The 22,085-nt window shown below is 49.3% G+C and overlaps 1 protein-coding gene across 7 annotated transcripts in view; it reads left to right on the plus strand.

Annotated features, from left to right (window-relative positions):
• Positions 1-22,085, plus strand: part of CENPT (centromere protein T) — a 1,192,572-nt gene that overhangs the window by 963,155 nt on the left and 207,332 nt on the right. For 6 of the 7 annotated variants that reach the window (XM_078671348.1, XM_078671349.1, XM_078671347.1 and 3 more), the window contains one exon: positions 726-962. In XM_078671348.1, coding sequence (XP_078527474.1) covers positions 726-962 — 237 coding nt within the window. Of the gene's footprint in view, positions 1-638; positions 963-22,085 lie in introns of all 7 variants that reach the window. The other variant, XR_013603874.1, reaches the window with a different exon arrangement.

Raw genomic sequence — 22,085 nt, forward strand, 5'->3', positions numbered from 1 at the left:
ACACAGGGCTGCAGGCACCACCTACCGGCATAGGGGAGCATGGATATCAAAACTTATCCAGTCTGGAAAATATTCTAAAGGTTAGAAATCTGCAGTTAGATAAAAAGCATTACAAAAAGTACTTATCTTTTTCTTCTTGTCTCATAAGAAGTCCTCCTTCCGTTCACATGCTTCCTGGGTTAATCTCCAATATCACATTATCATGGGCATTTTGTTAACTTAAACCATGTTGGTATATATTAAGGAAGTTTAAACAAAGGTAGAGGTCTTCCTTGATGCTATGAGATTACTCGCTTTGCAGGCGTATTATTTGTCTCCGAATCCACAGTTAATGTTGGCTGCCTTATAAAAATTGTGTGTAAAGGTGAGATTAATTATTGGGTGTATAATGTATGCAAAAAATGTGTCATCTTAGGATGTGTGTTGAATATTCAGAAGGACATTGAGAACATTGTTTTTCTTTTCAATGTCCACCAGATGGTCTTCCCATCTATTGTTAAGTAATGGAAGAGATGGAAAATATTAAGAGGTAAAACAGGTGTAGGTCTTCCTTTATACTATGAGATCAATCGCTTTGCAGACTTATTTTTGGTTCCAAAATGTACATGTTAATATTAGTTGTCTTATAAAAAATTGAGTGTAAAGTTGAGATTTATTATTAGGTGTACAATTGATGCAAGAAAGATGTAAGACAATCTGTACTATATTATCACATTTGTGCGCAGGTTCTAGAGTCTCTTCCCCTGCTGTACATGCAGTGTCTAGAAAAACAAGTCGTCAATCGGACACCATGTCCTCTCGACGAAGTGAAAAAAGTGCCACCAAAGAAAGGACTCTGACTGCAGCTAGCACACTCAAAGGAAAAGAGAGTTCACGTCGAATGAAAGGCAGTGGTTGGACAGATGATGATGATGATGAAGAAGACGACGACATGAAGAATGTAGGAGAATCATTAAGTAAAGGTAAAACTGTAATTGTTTTATGACGTTTATCTCTAATTTAGCCTTTGTTTTGTCGAATTTAACATTTCTTGCAACCATTTTGCAGCTCTAAGTGGGATCAGTTGTCTGTGTTTGAATCCCCATCACCAACCTGGTTATCTTTTATTGCATTTTTTACAATTGCAAGACGTAAGTCTCCCATAAAAACCATTCTGCTATATTGAACGATGTGGATGAAATGGCGTGTGGTGCACTTGAGAAACAGAACTATTTTTCAAACTCTGTTTTGCAAGGCTTTCAGAATGAGAAATGTCATCGAACATTGTCTGCTCAAGAAAGAGCTTTGTCATGGTGCTCAACCCCGTTTATTACCAAAAACCTAAGGCCCACATTTCTTTCTGCAAATGTAATGCTAAACCCTCTTTTTTCCATACACTGCTCTTACTGTGGTTGTAAACATGAATCAACCATGCAGACTCGATTTCCTTCAACTTCAGATTTGTTGCTATTACTGAAATCTAAAAACTGTTCACTTAACATCTAGGAAAAAAACGATCTTCAAGTATGCTCCCTCACCAAAATTAAAAAACTCCTGGTCCTCGGGAATCTTAAAATCCAGCATGTTTGTCTCTAAGACTCAATCTCAGCATTGCTGGATCACATAGGCTACAAAATCACGCATCTTCTTGGCATTGACTTGAAAACATATGGAGCCCCACCCAAAAAGTATTACTTTTTACACACTATTGATGTTCTCTCTGGTACAGAGTTGTAACTTAAAATCCTCCAACAGTATTTGCCCTTTTTAGTATCCGAATAACACATCAAACTAAGGGGCCTCTTAATGCTAGTTATCTTGATGCTGTATCACTGTATCGCTATCTAATTATGTTCCTACCGTGATTGCCGTGATCTCTGTTAGATCCTTCCCACCCATCATTATGCAGCTTGAACCAGATATCATTGCTAGACATTTAACAAGAAATCTTCAATGCTATGTTCTGTACAGGTAAATTTCCCAAACATTGGAAAAATGCCTGTCTTGCCACTTATAAAGAAAATCTAAATCCTCTTGACACTAACAATTATCGACCTATATCATGGCTTCCTTTACCAGCCAAACTGGTGGTACGGGCTATGAATTCACAGCTTTAGTCATTTTTTAACTGAATGATCATTTGAATGCAACTCAGTTTGGTAGCCGAAGTGGCCACAGTATGGAGACCACTGTTATCGTGGCCACTGAGGAAATTCGATCCATTCTAGACAGGGGTAGCAGAGAGGATATGGTACTGTTGTAGCTATCTGCAGCTTTTGACACAGTGAATAATACATGTTTGGTCGACCGACTAGAGAAGCTGGGTATTAAAGACCTTTCTCAAATTAGATTGCCCTGCCCAACAGAATGTTTTGTCCAAATTCAGTGGGTGTCCTGACATTTGCCTGATCTTTTGTGTAATTGTGGCCTTAGTAGAATTGCCTTTACATACAGGGAAACATCTGCATGTGCCAACAGTTTTATAGATAACCCTTACCTTTCAAGGGGATTCATCTCAAAGCAACAAAGGAAATGTTTACGGTTCCATGTATTTTGCATAAAGTGAAGGAGATCGAGCAGACGTGCATGTTTCCCTCTCTGTTCTGAACCATTCAGAGTTGAGGCTGCTGTGGCTAATCTTTGCATGCAGTCATTACTTTAAAAATTGAACTAATGCAACTAAACCACTACCAACGTGAATTGACCACAAACCTTTCCAGAACAATGCCCAAGAGACACGGACAGATTCCTTTTGACATCTAATGGAACAATTGACATTTGTTCCTGGCTTACCTCAGCCAGATTGCTTAGGTGCTTAGAAGGCTGGTATGTGAAGAAGCATGTTTCCTTGGACAAAGCCATGTTGCTGTGGGGAGCCAAGTCCATCAAGAACATTGTTGTCAACTTTTCATAAATCTTGGTATCCACATTGAAGAGAAAAAGGGGTTGGTAAGATTTTTTCTCTGGTTGAGGCTTATCTCTCTTTAGAAATAGAAGAACCTTCGTGTCCTCCAATGGTAAGAGCGATCGTCCAGATATTGACATCTCTTGCATAACCTGTAGAAAGAAAGGGACCAGGACCTCTGAAAGAGTTGCATACAATTATGTATGTGAACCATGTGGTCCCAGAGCATTGCTTTTTTTGGAGAGCGCTCATAGCCTCCTGATGTTAGTAAGGGCAAACTGTGATTTAATTTTACATTCTCCTATGATTCAAAGTAGACAGTCCTATCAACATAGTATTTTGATAGCATTATTTGCCTCTGTTGTTTTGATCTCTGCATGCGCAAGTCATGGTAAAATACCCAAAACATTTTAATATCTGAAAAGGATCATGAACAACAGAACCTGCCAAAGTCTTGAATAGTTTGATAATATTGCCTGTAATTCATTTTTTGGGTCATTGAGGCCTAAGGTTTCTTCCTTTTTTCTGGAATTCCACCTCCGCAGTCCTACTTGTCATGGCATTTTAAGTAATCCAAACGTGTGATTCCTTACCACATAATGTTGAGTAGACTTGATGTTCATAATCACCCTGATAAACATGATTAGAAAGGTAATTTTTGAATAGTAAAATCTGAGCTCATGGGGGTGTGGCTACGAGGGCGAAGATGGTGGACGAGTGGCTCAGTGGTTAGAGGCGGCAGACCCGGAAGCTGAGATCAGCCGTGGACCAGGGTTCGATTCCCCGCCTCGGCGGGTCTCGGGCTCAAAAATTCCACGGACTCGACAATTCTCGCTCCGGTGCCTACTCGACTCACGGGGTCACACTCTGCGACTCTGGGCAATAGCTTGCTTAATCTCCACTACGGCCCCTCGCGGCGGGATGCCTGGCTTTCACCTTGTGAATACCCTGCCGGGGTATCTCACAGGGGAATACCAGGACGGGTTCCCTAAGCAAGCGCCTTGAGACCCCTGGGTGATTAGTGCGCTATATAAATCGAAATACATTTACATTTACATTTACGTGGCTTGTTAGAGCTCCCTCCAGCCCGTTATCAATCCGTCTATTTATCCTGGCCTCCGGACCCATATCCCACCTCACACCTGTGGCGGAGGTAGTGGCTGGCAAAGGGTGCCCTCCGGTGTACAAATCTGGGTTCCCGGATCTGCGGTGGCGAAGATAGCGACGGCGGCACCCTGGGGCCTACACACATCGTGGACGGCCGGGGCCTCGATTTTGGCGATCCCCGGCCGGGAGCTCCCAGAGTCGGCTGGCTGTAGCGGCGGTGGGGCCCGCGCTCCAGGGTCTGGGCCGGCAGCGGAGCGAAGAGAGGAGGTGCGACAGAGCCCACGGTGGAGGAGTGTGTGCAGGCGCCACAGGAGCACTGAGCGGGGACTGCGGCCTACGTCGAAATCCGGAGGCCGGGGCCTCGAGTTTGGGCGACCCCCCGGTCGCCGAAGGTAAAGCGCGACTGAGGCAGAGGCCGGGCAGCAGCGGGACTGTTAGTGGTGCGGGCCCCCCCGGAGTGAGACTCTCTATGCTCTCTGGCCCGGGAGTAACTGGACTTGCCTGGTCTCCTGGTCTAGGAGCCCCCCCGATATTTGACACCCCTGGAGGTGGTGCCTACAACCTGGTGTGTAAGCGGATGCTGGCGGCAGTGGAGAGGGGTGCACACAGCGTATCTCTGGGGCCACGAGCGACTGGCTGGGAGGCAGTGGGGCTGGAGCCCGCGGGGTGACCCGATTGACCGCCCTGGGGTGACGGATAGAGGTGTGGGGGACCCCCAACCATCTGCGGCGAGTATCTGGCAGTGGACGGTCAGGATTGGAGCCACATGCACCGGGAGGTGTAGCTAGATTGGTGTTGAGCCGATCTCGTCGGTTCCAGACCGGAGCTGCGTGCAGGCCCACAGCGTCCCTGCGCTGGAGTAGGCGACTGTGTCGTGGACCCTTATACCAGGGGGCAGTGGAGCCCATAGGGAGCGGCGAACCTGAGTTCTGAGGATTGCCCTGTAGAGCCCTGCATGTGCCCCCCCCCCCCAGTGGAGGACTGAAGCGGTTTGCGAGAGGGGTGGAGGCGGGGAAGGCTATCCTGACCTGTTTCTTTGGCGGTTATTGGAGACGCGAGATACCTCGCCGAGCAGACCTGCGACTGTTATGAAGGCAGGAGCCCCGGATTGTGCCAGACCATGACCAGAGGGGGGGGTGGGCCTGCCAAGCAGGGACCCATTGACAAGTTTACGGGTCCAAGTGGAGGCTCCGGAGCGTCTGGTGGTCAGGGGTCAGGACCAGACAACGCAGCGCTCATGGCGCCCATTACCCAGTCCAGGGACATGCTGGATGGCAAGATTGGGGCGGACGTGACCCTATTGCGCCAAGACCTGCGCAACGCAGTGGCACGAATAACAGAGACAGAATCTAGGATCTCGGTTGTGGAGGACGACGTTGGGACCCTGAAGCGGAAAATGGCGGCGATGCAAAACATTCAAAGGGGCCTGGCGCTCCGCGTGGAAGATTCTGAAGGGCGGGCGCGCAGAAACAACCTTCGCTTTGTGGGTTTTCCGGAGGGTTGTGAGAAGGGCCACATGGAACAGTTTCTATCCCAGTGGTTGGAGAGTTGGCTCCCCCCGGATGTCCTATCCTGCTGTTTCGTGATTGAACGCGCTCATAGGAGCCGCCAGCGGGAGAGAGGCCCAGACCGGTGATCGCTAGAATCCTGAACTTTCACGACAGAGACACTATATTGCGGGAAGCAAGGGCCAAAGACTCCCTTCTCTTTGAAAACCAAAAAATCATGATCTTCCCTGACTACACCAGGCTTGTACAACAACAGCGGCACTCCTTCATTGCCGCCAAGGCGAAACTTCTAGGCCTAAAAATTCAATACTCCTTGCTCTATCCAGCCCGCCTTCGGGTGGTTTTCCAATCCCGTACTCACTTTTTTGACACACCGGAGGATGTTTTCAAATGGACTGATGAAACGGTGAGCGTCGGGCCCCATGCTCAACCTGGTTTAAACCCGGGACGCTCGAGAGACTCATCGTAGGACCGAGGGGACCAGACTGCCCGAGCCAAAAGGAACAGAAGGTCTCGATCTAGGAAACGCTCTGCTTCTAGAAGTGGGTCTTCCGCGGCTGCGCCTGGCGATTCCGATCAGTCTGGAAAGGGCTGATGAGAAACTGAGGGGCGGTATGCCCTGCTGCGGATGCCGTGCGCTCCGACGGAGGGGAGCTGTATCGCTGTATTCTACTGTGTTGATGATTGACTGCTGCGCCTCCTGCTGCGGCTTGTTTGCTTATCTGTCATTGCGTGGGGTGGGGGGGAGGGGTTCGGGGTGCTCCTGTATAGGGGCTACTTGCCTCCTACGTTAGTGGGAGTTGTCTAGGGAGGGGGGGGGTGTTCCTATTGTTTGCAGGGGTAGTTGGGATCCATTAGTATGGTTGTCCTTGGGCGCTCTGTTTTGGGCCCGAGGAGGCCCATGCCGCGACAGATACTTCAGAGTTCTATGAGGTATAGGGGTGGGAGGCAAGGGAGGACGGGGGGGTGGGTTTGGGGGTCTGGTTGGGGACGAGGTGGGGGGGAGGTTGTTGTTGTTACAGGGCATAGGGGTGGATGGTGGGGATTGCACGTGATTTCTAATGCTTTGCCAATGACTGTGATGTGTGCTTGGGCGTGGCACCGGGGGCCCGATGGGTTCGTTCCATTCGACTATGGCTGACGCACCGCTTCCAGGGCTCCCCAGGGAGTCCATGCGTGTGATAACTTGGAATGTGAGGGGGATGCTCGACAAGATCAAACCGGGGGCGATCTTGCGATGGGGGAAGAGGGAGGCAGCGGATGTACTTTTGTTGCAAGAAACTCACATGATCGGGACGAAAGTGCTTAGCCTGCAGAGGTTTGGTTATCAGCAAGTCTATCATGCCGGGTTTTCGAGGGGGTCCAGAGGGGTTGCTGTTTTGGTACATCGCAGGCTGGCCTACGTCCATGAGAAACAGTGGTCTGACCCACAGGGTCGATACATTTTTATTAAGGGGATGGTAGGCGCTGAACCAGTGGTTTTTGGCAGTATTTATGCCCCTCCCCCATTGCAATGGTCCTTGTCTGAGAAGTTGTTTGCAGTGTGGGCGGACATCCCGGAGTCCTTGGCAGTGCTGGGAGGTGATTGGAACGAGGTAATGGACGTGTGTATGGACCGTCGGAGATTGCAGGGGATGTTGGCAGCGGCTGCCCCTACCCGGTTGAATGCGATGGTGAAGGGGATGGGCTGGGTGGATGTGTGGCGACATATGCATCCCAAAGTGCGAGACTTCACGTATGTATCGGCAGTGCATGGTTCGTTCTCGCGACTGGATTATGTATTTGTGCCCAATGCGTTCCTGAACAGGGTGTGGGAGGCGGGGATCCTACCTAGAGGGTTGTCTGACCACTCCCCGGTAGCCGTTAGGGTTGGACTACATAGGGCACGTCAGCCGTTCCGGTGGAGAATGTCCTCGTGGCACCTTCAACAGGCCGACTACATCCAGCACCTGCGGGGTGCGATTGCACATTACTGGCAGGAAAATCTGGTGGAAGGTATAGATGCAGTCGTGGTCTGGGAGGCCATGAAGCCCACCATAAGAGGGGTGGATATTGCATGGTGTGCGGCGGCACGTCGACAACGTCGAGAGGCCATCACTGAGGCGGCAGCGCGGGTGGAAACTCTAGAACAGCAGTGCCGGGGAGGAGGAGACGCGGTGGCGGTGAGGTTGCTCCTGCAGGCACAACAGTCATATGCATCTGTGTTACTAGACGAGGCTCGTCAAGCGCGGCTGGCCACGCGGAGCAGAGTCTATCAATGGGGAGATAAGTCCTGTACCATGCTCCATAGGCTATGTCAACGTACCCTCCAGCCACTTACACTACCGGGTCTCACCGATGGGGATGGCGTGGCGATCATGGACCCGGCTGAACTGGCGGCGAGCTTCGCCCACTATTATATGGAGCAATGTGCTCCGCGGGACTGCCTATCAGCGGACGCGATTGATAAATTCATTGGAGACTTGCCTCCGAAGGCAGTCTCGGATGAAACCAGAACAGCACTAGACCTTCCCCTGACGGCGGAGGAACTGGGCGACGTGCTGGGACACCTCAACACGGGGAAGGCGCCTGGCCCAAGCGGCTTCCCGTGCGAATTTTATAAGACATTCCAACTCCAATTGGGGTCCCATTACCGGACCGCACTGGAGGCGGCGTGATCGCAGGGTAGACTGCCAGCTGACTGGCGACACGCCGAAGTTGTGGTCTTTCAAAAGCCTGGCAGACCCCCATCGCCCAATCTCCTTACTCAATATCGAGGCCAAGCTGCTGGCTAAGGCCTTGGCGAACCGCCTTCTCCCATATGTGACTGACCTGGTCCATCCGGATCAGGCTGGTTTTAAGCCAAATAGGGCGACACGGCATAATATCAGGCGGGCACAGGCGGCAGTGGATGCTATTGGGGCCAAAGAAGAACGGGTGGCCCTACTACTAGCAGATATAGATAGAGCCTTTGATTCGGTCAGTTGGACATACCTGCTCGCGCTCCTGCCACACCTCAACCTGGGCCCGGTGTTTATCTCCTACGTCAAACTGCTCTATACCGATATCACGGCGTCTGTACGTGTCTCCGGGGCGGTCTCCGAGAAGTTTCCGATTGGCCAGGGAACCCGACAGAGATGCCCGCTCTCCCCGTATTTATTCGCGTTAGCTATGGAGCCTCTGGCTTCTTGGGTTCGTATAGACGCGCAGATGCGGGGCTTTGAGTGGGGTGGAAACCTCACCGACAGAATTGCACTATATGCAGATGATGTCCTCTTCTTTCTTACAGATTTGCGCAGATCGGGCCCCCGAGTCTTGGAGATAATGCGCCTCTTCGGGGAAGTATCGGGCCTGTGTCTGAACCCGCGTAAGTCCAATCTGTGGGTGTTGGGTGGTGGGGTAGTGGCAGACCCCTGGGCATCAACATTGCAGGTGGCGGCCGGGGGATTGAAGTACCTAGGAGTGTTCCTCTCCGAGTCCGCAGACGTGGCGTGGGAACGCAATGTGGTACCGGTGTGGGAAAAGGTCCAGACGGATGTCAAAAGGTGGTCTCGAATGCCTCTTACCATCTTTGGTAAATCTGCAATCTTCAAGATGGTCGCACTCCCGCGCCTCTTGTACCAGCTGCAGAACCACCCTCACCTTATTGCTCCCCAATGGTTTAGGCAAGTTAACTCTGTCCTGAGCCGATTTCTATGGGCTGGAGGGGCAGCTAGTGTGGCACTGCGGACGTGCTTCCTGTCCACATATTGTGGTGGCCTGGCTACGTCGGATCTATTGTCTTACTATCAGGCCTCCCACTTGTTGGTACTCAACGAATGGTGGTATGGGGACAGAGGAGACCCAGCGTACGCTCTGGAGCGCTCGTTGATGGGCGACAATACGTTGCACACGATCCTATACTCGGCCAAGCTACGGCGCGAGCTGCCGTGTACCACGCGAGTGGTATTTGTTGTATGGCGGCAGGCGCTGCGTCGCATGGGTTGGTGGGGCAGATTAACAGCAGAGACTCCGTTGTGGAAGAACGGGAGGCTCCCCCGGCTGGCCTTGTTGACGGTGTTTGGTGGATGGGACGCGGTCGGGATCTCGTCACTAGGACAAGTACAGTCGGGGTCGCCCTCAAATCATTCCAGGAGCTCAGTACTGAGTTCCAAATGCCCAAGACCCAATTCTTTCGCTATCTGCAGTTTCGTCATGCACTGGAGCCTAGCATTGCGGGCTTGGAGTCGTTGCCGGAATTCAGCCCAGTGGAGGCGAAAGTCTTCATGGGTGACCTTGGCGATAAGAAAGTGTCCAGAATCTACCAGACGCTAGTTACGCACTGCTCCTCCTCCCTACTTCCCCTTAAAGATGCGTGGGAGACAGATGTTGGACCCTTAAACGATGATGATTGGAGGGAGGCGCTAGAGTCCCCGAGAGGGACGGCCATAGCGATAAGACTCGGGCTTATTCAGTTCAAATACTTACACAGGGCCTACTACACCCGGGAACGATTGTGGAAGGCGGGTCTGATTGTGTCTCCGGAGTGCCTGCGCTGTGGAGTTGAGGGGTACGCTGCTGCACACTGTGTGGTCTTGTGCTGGCCTGACCAGATTCTGGAGTGGTGTATGGAGTTGTCTGTCAGAGGTATTGGGGTGGGATCTTCCCCGCACCCCTCGATTGGGGCTCCTCCATGTACTAGAAGGTGTAGGAGGAAATGTATACAAGCGCCACCGATTGTTCCTGGGTTTGGCTGTCGCGAAGAGGGACCTGGCGAGGGCATGGAAGGGAGTGAGAGCCCCCCCACTGTGTGCATGGAAGGCGGGTCTGGACTACTTTATGGGGCTGGAGCGCCCGGTGTTTAAGGCCAGAGGATGCCCACGTAAGCATTATAAAATCTGGAAACGATGGGCGGAGTATAGGGGGTTGCTTCTGGACCCTCCAGCGGAACAGGAGGATGGTCTACAGGTGGAGGAGGACCCTCGGGCCTAGGGGGTTGCGCCATACCGAGCACACTACGACCGAATGCTGACAGCTTACTGTGATCACGTGCATGGGGTTAGGGAGGGATAAGGGGTGGGTAGACGGGAAGTTGGGTGGTGGGGTAAGGGGGTGGAGGTGGGGGGGGGGGTGGTTTGTATTTTCCTCTTTTCATTGATTGGGCTATGCAATAATACTGAAATGTGTCATGATATTTGGTGGTGATCTCCTGATTGTGGAGAGCCACATATATGCTTTTACCTGATCATTCAATAAAAATTTGTTGTGAGAAAAAAAATCTGAGCTCATAATTTAAAATTATATTGCTGCATCACCCTGAAGTTCTGTCGAGAGAAGGCAATGATGTGGCATGTCATACCTCACACATAAAAACATTAATTGTAAGAAAAATCAAAATAATAACAGGTGTTCCTGTTGTTAAAGAGGTGCAAAGATGAGGTTGTACATGAAAATCGAGCCCTGATTTAATTGGCAAAATGACGCAAAGATCAGACTCGATGGAAGAGTGTATTGTGAAGGCACACTGGGTAGACAGAAGCACTGAAACAAGGAAAAAGTTGATTATTCAACATGGCGCCCTGCTATCAGAACATAGGAGCATAAATAATGCCATTTTCCAGGATGATAAAACCTGGACTTGTGGAAATCCGGCACCACGGGCAGAGGAACTGCCAATAGAGATGCCATCAAACGGGGAAATTGCACTTGGGGAACCATCTGATGCCACAAACATAAAGAATAAGCCACTGAACTTAGTTTCATGGAACATAGCTGGAGTGTCCAAGAACCTGAGGGACCCGGAATGGGCAGAGTTCATTGATTCCAGTGACTTCTGTTTGCTACAGGAATCCTGGGCGGTAGCTACACCACATAGAGTAGGGTTTAAGTCCTTTGGAATAGGTGCTATCCCATCTAAAAGGGGAAGGCCCTCAGGTGGACTAATAACCTGGGTGAAGGTAACCCTGAGGATACAGATAGATGTAGTAGACACAAACACACCTGACATACTAGCTCTAAGAATCACCACACGTGAAGGGAAAATATTCTACTTAATAAATGTCTACAACAGACCAGCCCCTGCATCTAAAGAATCTCCTACGTTAGCTAAACTAGACTCCCTTTTGGATAGCATAGTTGAAAAAGATGAACACGTTATCATAGCTGGCGATTTAAACTATAACTATGAACCAGTCCAAGGGCTTAGTGATATTTTTGAAGAAGAGGACCAAGCCAATAATATCCCATCACTGGAGAATATTAAACCTGTCAAATGTACAGTCTTGGCAGTCCAACTAATGAAATTGGCTGCGGAATATGGCCTTAGGGCCTGTAATGGTCGACTCACGTCAGACAGTGCAAAAAAACCGACATTTACTAGAAATAACTAAGAGCAATCTAGATTTTGTAATCATCTCTATGTCCATTTGGCAGAGTATGATAGATTTCGAGGTTAAGGAGAGGTTAGAAAGTGACCACTTCCCCCTGAGTCTACTGATAGAAGCTTCCTTGTTTCAGGTAGCAGAGTGTGTGCCATCAATTGATGCAAACAGTGGAATGAGTGATGAAATCCACATTAGTAATAACAGGAGAGCACTTAAATGGCCATTTATATTGGACCATGGTGAGATTCTCGCCGAAATGTATGCACTTTTTGCAGGAGCCTTTGGATCATTTGTAGGTTCCTCTATAGACAAAGGAAATTCTGGTTGTTTTATGTCACTTCACAAAAAGTTTTTTTCAGATTTAAGAATAGTCACAAGATTGCCAAAGAAAAACCGACAAAAAGTACAGAATCTGTCTCACAGTAAACCATGGTATGATAGACTATGTAGGGAATCCAAGGGGGCGCTGATAATTGCCATTAAATCTAAATCAGGGGAAGATATAAAAATGGCAAGGAAAAACTATAAGCAGGTACAAATTGCCTCAAGGAAAGCTTGGTAGGAAGAAAGCTGGGCAGACATGCTGACAGCTGTCAAATCAAAGGACAGTGTAGGGTTCTGGAGGTTAGTCGCTAACGGCAACCACGTAGGAAGAGTAACAAAGGACGTCTATCTTGACGAACTAACGTGGGTTAATCACTTCACGAACCTTTACAAAAAGTATGACACCATGCCAAGAGCCCCCGGTGACGATGCCCTGTGCCTCGAATATCCCATAGATTGTTTGGTATTCACATTAGGAGAAACTGAGGCAGCAATAAATTCAGTAAAAAATGGTAAAGCGCCAGGGCTAGACAAGATACCTGGAGACTTGTACAAGCACGATTTAAAGGTATGGGCACCATACATAAATTACCTATGCAACAAGCTATCCCATAGTCTAGATTTCCCTGAAAGCTGGAGGGGGGCAGAAATTGTTTTAATTATCGGCCAATTAGCCTGATGGATATTCTCCAGAAAATCTATTCGAGACACATCTTAACTCGTGTCAGTGACTGGCTGGAGGAAAACGCAATCATAACAAAATACCAGGCTGGGTTCCGATGTAAAGTGAGCACAATCTACCAAGTTTTTAGATTTTGCTGCATATACTGGAAATATGTGCATATTAAGAAGGGCCATTTATACGTTGCTTTCGTTGATCTGAGAGCAGCGTTCGATTTAGTGCCACGTGACCTCTTGTGGAGGACATTGAGCGTAGCAGGGCTCCCAAGCGGACTGTTAGCACAGATAAAAGAACTGCATGCAGGGAACTTTGCCAGAGTACGATGGGGCCCAAACGGGGAACTGACTCAAAAAATACCTATTGAGCGTGGCGTCCGTCAAGGCTGCGTATTGGCCCCTACACTTTTCTCCCTTTTTGTGAATGACATCCCTGTACATCTAGAGGGATGTGCAAATGATTCTCCGAAATTGAACGGTGAAAAGGTAACATCATTATTATTTGCAGATGAGACGATTTTGATTTCACAAACTAAGAAAGGTCTCCAGGCACTACTCAATTCCTTTTAGTGATTATTGTAGTAAAATACAAATACAAATACAAAAAGGATTGGAAATCAATGGGAAAAAAACAAAATGTATGGTCCTTAATCCACCAAAACCAGATAAAGGCTGCTTAATTCTGAATAGTGAGAAACTGGAATCGGTCCCAAATTTCTCATATCTAGGGGTCATGCTAGATTCTAATTTCTCTTGGAGGCCCCAAATTGAAAAAAGTAGGTTGGCATTCACACAGAACGTAAAACCTATCCTTAGGAAACAAGACCTGAGTACTAGCAAGGCTGTGTCTCCAGTGGTTGAATTATTCAAATTTAAGGTCCAACCAGCAGCATTTTACGGCGCAGAAATTTGGGGGCCGATGTCGAAGGACTCCTTTTCCGTTTTGGACAACAACTTTATGAGGAGTCTGGTAAGGGATCCAAGACGCACTCCGTTAGTGCCACTACAGCTGGATCTAAACATCAAAAGAACAGACCACTATACAATAATTAGACCACTGATGCTATGGGTTAGACTTTGGCGGGTTCCCGAACTGTATGATTACAGAGAAGGGTTAAAAGAGATAATGAGACTGGATAATTTGAATACTATACCTTGGCTAAAACATGTCAAAACTTGGTTTATTAAAATAGGCCTAAACCATTTTTGGGATGACCCAGAATGTATACCGCCGAACCCAAAATTAGTTGTAAAAAGGGCCTTTTGGAGCTTTGTGTATAACCTAGTAACAAACATGACCAATGCTGGAACGCTAGTGACTAATTTTCTAAGTTTCAAGGATGAGCCTCTTTTTGAGACTTTCCTTGATGAAATTGAGCCCCCACTTGCCAAAACCCTTTTCTTAAAATTAAGATACGGGAATCTTTTGACTAAAACAACTTTGGCACGTTGGACTAGAGGGCCCAATGCTGTAGTTTCAGTGGCAGATGAAATCTGTACTATGTGTGAAGGCAAAAAGAAAGATGATGACCTTCATATCCTTTTCTTCTGCCCAGCTTACACACTGGCCAGAAGAAAATGGATCAAGCCCTTATGTTTGTTAATAGGAGTAAGATCCTGCAATCAGGCCTTAAGAATAATTAAAACAGACACAACACAAACAATAGTATTTAGTGTCAGCCGATTCCTGCACTCAATTTATTTTCTAAGGAGGAAAAAAGGCCTAAAGCTGTAATGCTAAAGAATTAAGCTTATACAACCAAATGTGCCTTAGTAATGCCATCAGGACCGCTGGTATCTTGGTATTGTATTGTGCTCAGATGAAAATTTTACTGGGGAAACCTATTTTCCATGTTTTAATTCTTTCTTTTAACTCACATATGTTTTAAACCATAACAAATGCAATCAAAAATGTGATTTAATGTATATTATAATGAACTGTGTTGTGACTCTTTTATGGCATTTTTTCAAGCCGAAATAAAGAATTTGATTGATTGATTGATTATTCGCTTTGGTGGAGAAAAATCTTAAAGTCCTAGCAGTATGGGTTTGTTTGTTTGCTGTACACTTTGATTTAATCTACCGCTGTGTCTGTGGTTAGTCACAAGAAGCTGAGGCTTAATGACACAATAAAAGTCTCCACCCAATACCAGTGGGTATTCTAACTCTGCCAGATTATCATTAAAATGTGGGCCATACTGAAGGGAGTACACATTGGAAGTACCAGGTTGAGTTAGATACTATTCAGCATTGCAGTTTCCTTTTTAGGATTTAGATCTGTTTTATTCATTTTTAGAAATAAGCAATACAAAACTGCCCACCTACATCCATTGGCCTGTGGTGACTTGTGTACTAAAATCATGAGTGTGTATAAAGGAGAAATCAAATAGAGTTAGAAAGTAGCAAAGAGAGAGATAAAAGAGGGACAGAACAGGAAGGAGGGTACATTCGGGTGTGCACTTATGTTACGGTCTATGGAGTTGAACTCGGACAAACTAATGGTCATCAGGGACAGTCGTGGAGGTTAAGCGCAATATTCGCAAATATCGGGGCAGGACAATTCACGAATTCGTCAGCTAAATATTTGAGGCAGGGTTGCCACATTTTGTTGAAATGGCGGGAAGTGGTGCATAGTCACTGCCACTCCCATAGTTTTTGTAGCCAGTCCAAGTGTGCCGGTACAGCGCCTGTACCCCATTTAGCGAGAAGGAGGAACTTAGCTGCTCCCAATGCTGGGGTAATGGCTCTGCCTCTAGTGGCCCGTAAGGGATAAGTGAGGGGGTTTGGGAGACCCAAAATAAGATAGCTCGGGAAACCCTCAGGGTAGACCACTCCCTATGAGTATCCATTGCGATATTAAAGTCTCTACCCATCACTAAGTGCTTGTCTGGGGAAGTCAACAGTCGGCCCAGTGAGTCCCTAAGGAAACCGTCTTGACATTAGTTAGGTGTGTAGACTGTGGCTATAGTGATCTAGTGCCCTGGATTAAAACATGCAACGCTAAAAGCCTGCCTGGGAATTTCAAAGAAACCCGCTCCACCCGCCTCAGTAATTGTCAAGCAAGCAGGATATGCAATTGCTCGCAGCCTGGCATTCGACACCGTTAAGCGAGTCTCCGAGGAGGTCACAGTCCCATTCGAAGAAGAGGAGGTTGCGAGTCACTCACAGAGCCCTAAGTACTCTTCCTCCCATTCAAGGTCATCTGGATATTCGGAGAAGAGGCACAAGAAGAAGTCCAAGCGGACTTCGACTTCACCTCAACTGGCGTCCATCGTCGAGAGAAGTAAGGCGCACCAACACTCTAGGCACGGGTCTTCAAGCCCCCCACCCTTTCTGGGAGCCGGAGGGACTCCCGCTCAAAGATTTTTACAAGGCCATGCGCCGCGTATTTGGGAGGAACAACCCCCGTTAGTGACCCCTCGGGTTCGAATGGGGCCCCATCGGGTTCGACGCAGTCTGCTTAGGCCACGGCACCGGTGAGGCCTCAGGGGATCCGGATCCGGTTCAACGCCATTCGTGCCAACGTGACCTCCCCCGGCATTGAATCCGAACTCGGTGCATGTGATGTCACCGGTGCCCTTCGGGGGGGGGCAAGTCCCATCCTCATCCACGACAACGCGGAGCGGGAACGGCGTCGGGCGATTCAGACATCGACAGAACCCAGGGGTTCTGTGTTGTCGCCTGAGCACTTTGTGGATGTGCTGGGCTCAGGAGAGGAATGGGAGGAGTCCTAGAGACCCTTTAGAGAACCAGGATGTCTGGACTGGTATGGGGAACTTGGGGAAGCCAGTGGTCTGGATACTTCCCCAGACACTGGCATTCTTTTTACACCTACAGTGGCTACGGAGGATGGGGCGTCCTATGCCATGGTGGTTAAGCGGTGCAGGTGAGGACTAATCTCCTGACCGAAGTGCTTCAACCTGGGGCTTCCACCTCTGAACCCCTATTGCCCTTTAATGAGGCTCTTACGGACGTTCTTCTAAGAACATGATCCAAGGCTAACACAGGGGTTCTTGTCAATAGAACGATTGCACGCCACTATCACCCAGCTCCCGGTGACCCAAAGTTCCTCAGCCAACACCCCACCCCTGAAAGTTGGGTGGGGCAGGCCTCTTCTTCCCAAGGTGCATTCCCTTCTGCTCCTTCGGATAGGGAATCCAAGAGACTGGACTAATTTGGGCAGATGTTTTCTTCCTCCAGGCTGGCTTGTGGTCGGGGAATACCGCAGCTTGTTGGGCCGTTTCTTACACTCTCTTTGGGAGACGGTTGCACAGGTGCTGCCACAGGTCCCGGAGGAGGCCTGGGCTGTGCTCTCCCAAGCTGTCAAGGACGGGAGGGATGCATCAAAATTCGCCATACGGTGTGGTTTGGATACAACCGATTTGCTGGGCAGGTCAATTTTAATGACCGTTGCCTTGAGGCGCCATCCCTGGCTCCGTATGACTGGCTTCTCAGGGCATGTCCAGGCCAATTTGATGGACATGCGCTTTGATGGAACCTATCTTTTTAGGGAAAAGGCAGACTTGGCCTTGGTCACGTTCAAGGACTCTCGTGCTACGGCCTGATTCTTGGGCCTCTCCTCCACTCCTCCTAGCCAGTCTTCCTTTCGTGGCAATGGAAGGGGTTTCCAGCCGCGTTAGCCCTATCCTAGCCACCATCCCGCTCAGACTACCCAAGCTGTGCATGGGCGTGGACGCTGTACATTTTGCCTCGGAATGGAGGCCAGAAGTCGTCTGCCACACTTCCCCAAGTAGCAGCAGCCTCCAAGCACTCCCAGGCTAATTCTGCAGGACCACACTACTCCGGTGGGTGGGAGAATGCGTCATCATCTCCCCCGCTGGAGATCTATAACAGACAATTGGGTCTTGCAGATCGTCCAGGAGGGCTATTCTCTTCCTTTCCAGGACATTTGAAGTTGCTCCAAGAGGAAGTTGCAGCTCTTTTGGCCAAGGGAGCTATAGAAAGGTTCCCAGTTTCAGAAGTAGGTGGTGGCTGTTATTCCCGCTCCTTTCTGACTCCGAAGAAGAATAAGGGGCTTCGACCCATTTTATATGTTTGGACCGTCAATCTCTTCCTCAAAAAGGAGAAATTCAAAATGCTCATATTGGCACCGGTCTTGTCTGCCCATGACCACGGAGACTGGATGGTGGCGTTGGACCTGCAGGATGCATATTTTCACCTTCCCATCCTGCCGGGCCACAGGCGTTACCTGCGGTTCAAGGTAGTCCACGAGCACTTTCAGTTTACCGTGCTCCCCTTCGGTCTTACCAGTGCCCCTCGGATGTTCACCAAGGAGATGGCGGTGGTTGCAGCTCATCTGCGCAGGTTAGGGGTGTCAGTCTTCCCCTACCTGGACGACTGGCTGTTGAAAGTGTCCTTGCCCAGGCAGTCATCTCCCACCTTCAGACTACAGCGGACCTCCTGCATTCACCGACGTGGTTCAAGTCTCGGAAGGAACTGCGAAGGATCTGCAGTGGTGATTAACAAACCACGATTGTGTCAACGGCAGACATCTCTCCCTTCCCCAACCAGATTTCACAGTTGTGGCGGATGCTTCACTTCTGGGATGGGGCGGCCACATGGGTGACGCGGAGAACACAGGTCACTGGTCTCCGGCTGTAAACCTTATGTCCCTCAGGATTGGATGGTGACGCAGTACTAAAAATATGGCTTTAACAGAAAGAACACAGACACCGTCTAAGATGGATTGAGTTCTGTTTATAAATTCTCACAGAACTACACAAAGTAAACCGGGTTACTGAGTTCACACAACTCAACTCATGTACTACGTATCTGTATCAGTACCGTCCTCCGCATGAGTGTCGTACTGACACTCCCCAACGGAGGGCACTGTGCTAAGAGTTGGCCGACAATGCCACCCGACCCCTCGAACAACAGCTTCTTTGCTCAAGAACCGTCCCCCGCAGTGATGCTGGTCCCAGCACCCTCCAACGTGAGGTACAGTAAGTCTTGGTTAAATGCACCAAAGACAGTTTAGAGTTCAGGATAACAAAGGGTTCTACCCTAGTCTGTGTGTGTTCGTTTCCTAGCAATGCTTGTTTGTTGAGGAAAGGGCTTATACTGAATAGGCAATCAAGTCACACCCTCCTCCGAGGATGAGTGTCCTGGGGTGCACCGCGGAACAGAGCCTCCGCTCTACAGTGTCCAAAGCGTGTTCTCGGCAGGGGTGTTAGCGCGTCTGTGACAAGGTATCTGCTGGAGCCTTACGCGAATCCAAACATCCCCCAGGCTACTCCAAGTGCTGACGTGCTGCGCGGAACTCTCCCTACGATTCCGAAAGCGGCAAACCCTTGGAACTAGGAAAGATTGAGCCCCTTGCCTCCACGGCGTTCTTCCTCTGATGTTCGTCAATATCCGATGGGGTTCCTCTGCGCCGCCATTGTTTTTATGCGTCACGAAGGTTCGCGCATGCGCGGCGCCCGGGCTCATGGGAGTTGTAGTCCCCGGGGCGGCCGATATCGTAGTCCTGTGGTTCTTCGTGTTTCTGTCTACCGCGACCTTGTCTACCGATACCGTGGAGCAGGAAGCGGAACTTGACACCGGCGGAGATGGGGCTCCACATAAACTTGTTGGAGCTCCGAGCGATTCGGTTGACATTGAAAGTATTTCTTCCCTCTGTCAAGGGGATGTTAGTGCCGGTGTTCACGGACAACACCACCGCCATGTGGTACTGCAACAAGCTGAGCAGGGTAGAGTTGTGGACCCTTTGTCGAGAGGCTTTGCATCTCTGAACATGGCTGGAACAGCTGGGCATAACCCTGGTGGTTCAACACCTGACAGGTACTCTGAACGCCAGGGCTTACAATCTGATCCGTCGATACCTTCAGGATCACAAATTGCATCTCCAGTCAGAGGTGACGCAAGGTCTCTTTCAACAGTGAAGAGAACCTTGGTTAGATTTGTTCGCCTCCGAAGAGAACGCGGAATGTCAGCAGTACTGTTCACTGGAGTTTCCAAGACGGCTATCGCTCGGCGATGCGTTTTGTCACGAGTGGAGCTCAGGCCTGTTGTACGCTTTTCCGCCCATAACACCCCCGACCAGGGTTCTGAAGAAGATTAGGAGCGACCGGAACCCAAGTAATCCTTGAGGCCCCGGACTGGGCAAGAAGAGTCTGGTATCCAGAGCTTCTGAGCATGAGTGTCAATCCTCCGATTAGGCTGCCCCTTCGGGAGGATCTTCTGTCGCAGCAGGGGGAGGGTTCTCCACCCAAACCTGTCAACTCTGTTTCTCCACGCGTGGAAATTGACCGGTGGCAGTTGATGGCCTTTGACCTTCCTCCCGAAGTCTGTAATGTTATTCTGGCGGCCATGCGGCCCTCCAATAAATCGGTATACGGCTACCGTTGGCAGAAATTTGTATTATTCTGTACAGAAAGGTCTATTGACCCTCTTTCTGCTCCTTTTTCTACTGTCCTTTTATTCATTCTAACCCTTTCTCAGCAGGGCTCTGCCTTGGGAACTCTCAAGAGTTACCTTTCTGCTCTGTCTGCTTTTTTGCTGCTGCCAGACCTGCCCTCTCTCTTTAACCCCTTCCGTGCGGCCGTGATTCCCCCCGTGTGCGGCCGCCGAACGAACAGGGCGGGGGTCGTGACGAGCCCCAGCTGTCATCAGCAAACGAGCACCGTGGAGCGTGACGGCTGGGGTTCGTCACCAGCATGGAAGGGGTTAAATCTCCTATTGTAAATTGTTTTCTAAAAGGGATGAGTCATTTATTTCCACCCACGCCCTTTATTATGCCGCAATAGGGCCTTAATTTGTTCCTCACATACTTGATGTGCGCTCCTTTCGAGCCTTTACACAGTTGTTGTCCCTCAAAACAGCCTTTTTAGTGGCGATTACATCGGCCTGGAGGGTGAGTGAATTGCAGGCGTTATCCACTTTGCCTCCTTATCTTATGTCCTTTCTGGACAAGGTGGGGCTTTGCACCAGGGCATCATTCTTACCAAAGGTTGTGACCCCATTCCATCTGGGTCAGTCCATTACTTTGCCCACCTTCTTTGCTCCTCCACATCCCTCTAAGGAAGAGGAGCGTCTCCACCGACTAGACTCAAAAAGAGCGTTGTCGTTCTACCTTGACCACACAAAAGAGTTCTGGATGGATGTCCAACTCTTTGTGGGGTATGTGGGAGTAAAGAAGGGAAAGGCAGTGCAGAAAAGAACCATCTCTCGCTGGGTTGTTCTCTACATTAAAATCTGTTATGCCTTGGCGAAAAAACAGCCCCCTGAGGGATTAAGGGACCATTCCACCAGGGGAAAGGCTGCGACTACGGCCTTGGCACAGGGTGTCCCAGTTCAAGACATCTGTCAGGCAGTGACGTGGGCATCACTGCACACATTCGCAAAACATTATTGCCTTGATGGTCAGGTGCGCAGGGACGGGCACTTTGTCCGTTCAGTCCTGCAAGAGTTTTAGTCTAGGCCATGAGGCCACAACCCACCCCTGCCAGGATAGTGTGGCTCGGGTATCTAATTCAGTGGTAAGGAATCTGCAGCTAGAAGTTTCTATTAGATGAACAAGTTACTTACTTTCGGTAACGCATTATCTGATCGAGACTCTATCTAGCTGCAGATTCCTTACAGCCCCCATGCCTCCCCGCTTTGCGGACTGATGTAGTAGGTCTAGGGTTACTCCCCTTTTAGGGCCCTAATTTTGCACATGTTTACGTCAGTCACTTCATGGCTCCGCGCTTCTGGCGTGGAAACAACTAAAAGTACTGACGTTGGTGCGCCTGGGTGGCGCCTATATAGGCACTTCGATGTCCTAACCGACGCTACCGTCACCAACGATGACACACGGAGCCGAATGGAGCCACCCTACGTCGCACGCAACGGGTATTGCTCAGCAAACGTTTCCGGATCCAGCCTGACGCCTGGGGAATTCAAAGGTAAGCAATCTGCAGCTAGATAGTCTCGACCAGATAATGCGTTACCGAAGGTAAGTAACTTGTTCTTTAGTGTCTTTAAGGAAGGAGAGTAGTGCTAAGCGTTTAGCAGGTGCATTAAAGCCCAGAACATTGAGGCTAAGTATGGACAGTACCATGCGAATACATTAAAGGGGGTATGTTGTTACACCACCAGCAGAAAGGTGTGCCGGGCCTCCTATGGGGAACATGCAGTGTTATCCATACTAAGGGTGGGAAAAGAGGATCAGAAAAAGGTAGAAAGATATGAGGAAAAGAAGTGAAACAGTAGCTCAAACAAATCTAACGCCTAGGGACAACC

Source organism: Lissotriton helveticus, chromosome 12 (genome assembly GCF_964261635.1).
Source record: "Lissotriton helveticus chromosome 12, aLisHel1.1, whole genome shotgun sequence".
Classification (NCBI taxonomy): Eukaryota; Metazoa; Chordata; class Amphibia; order Caudata; family Salamandridae; genus Lissotriton; species Lissotriton helveticus.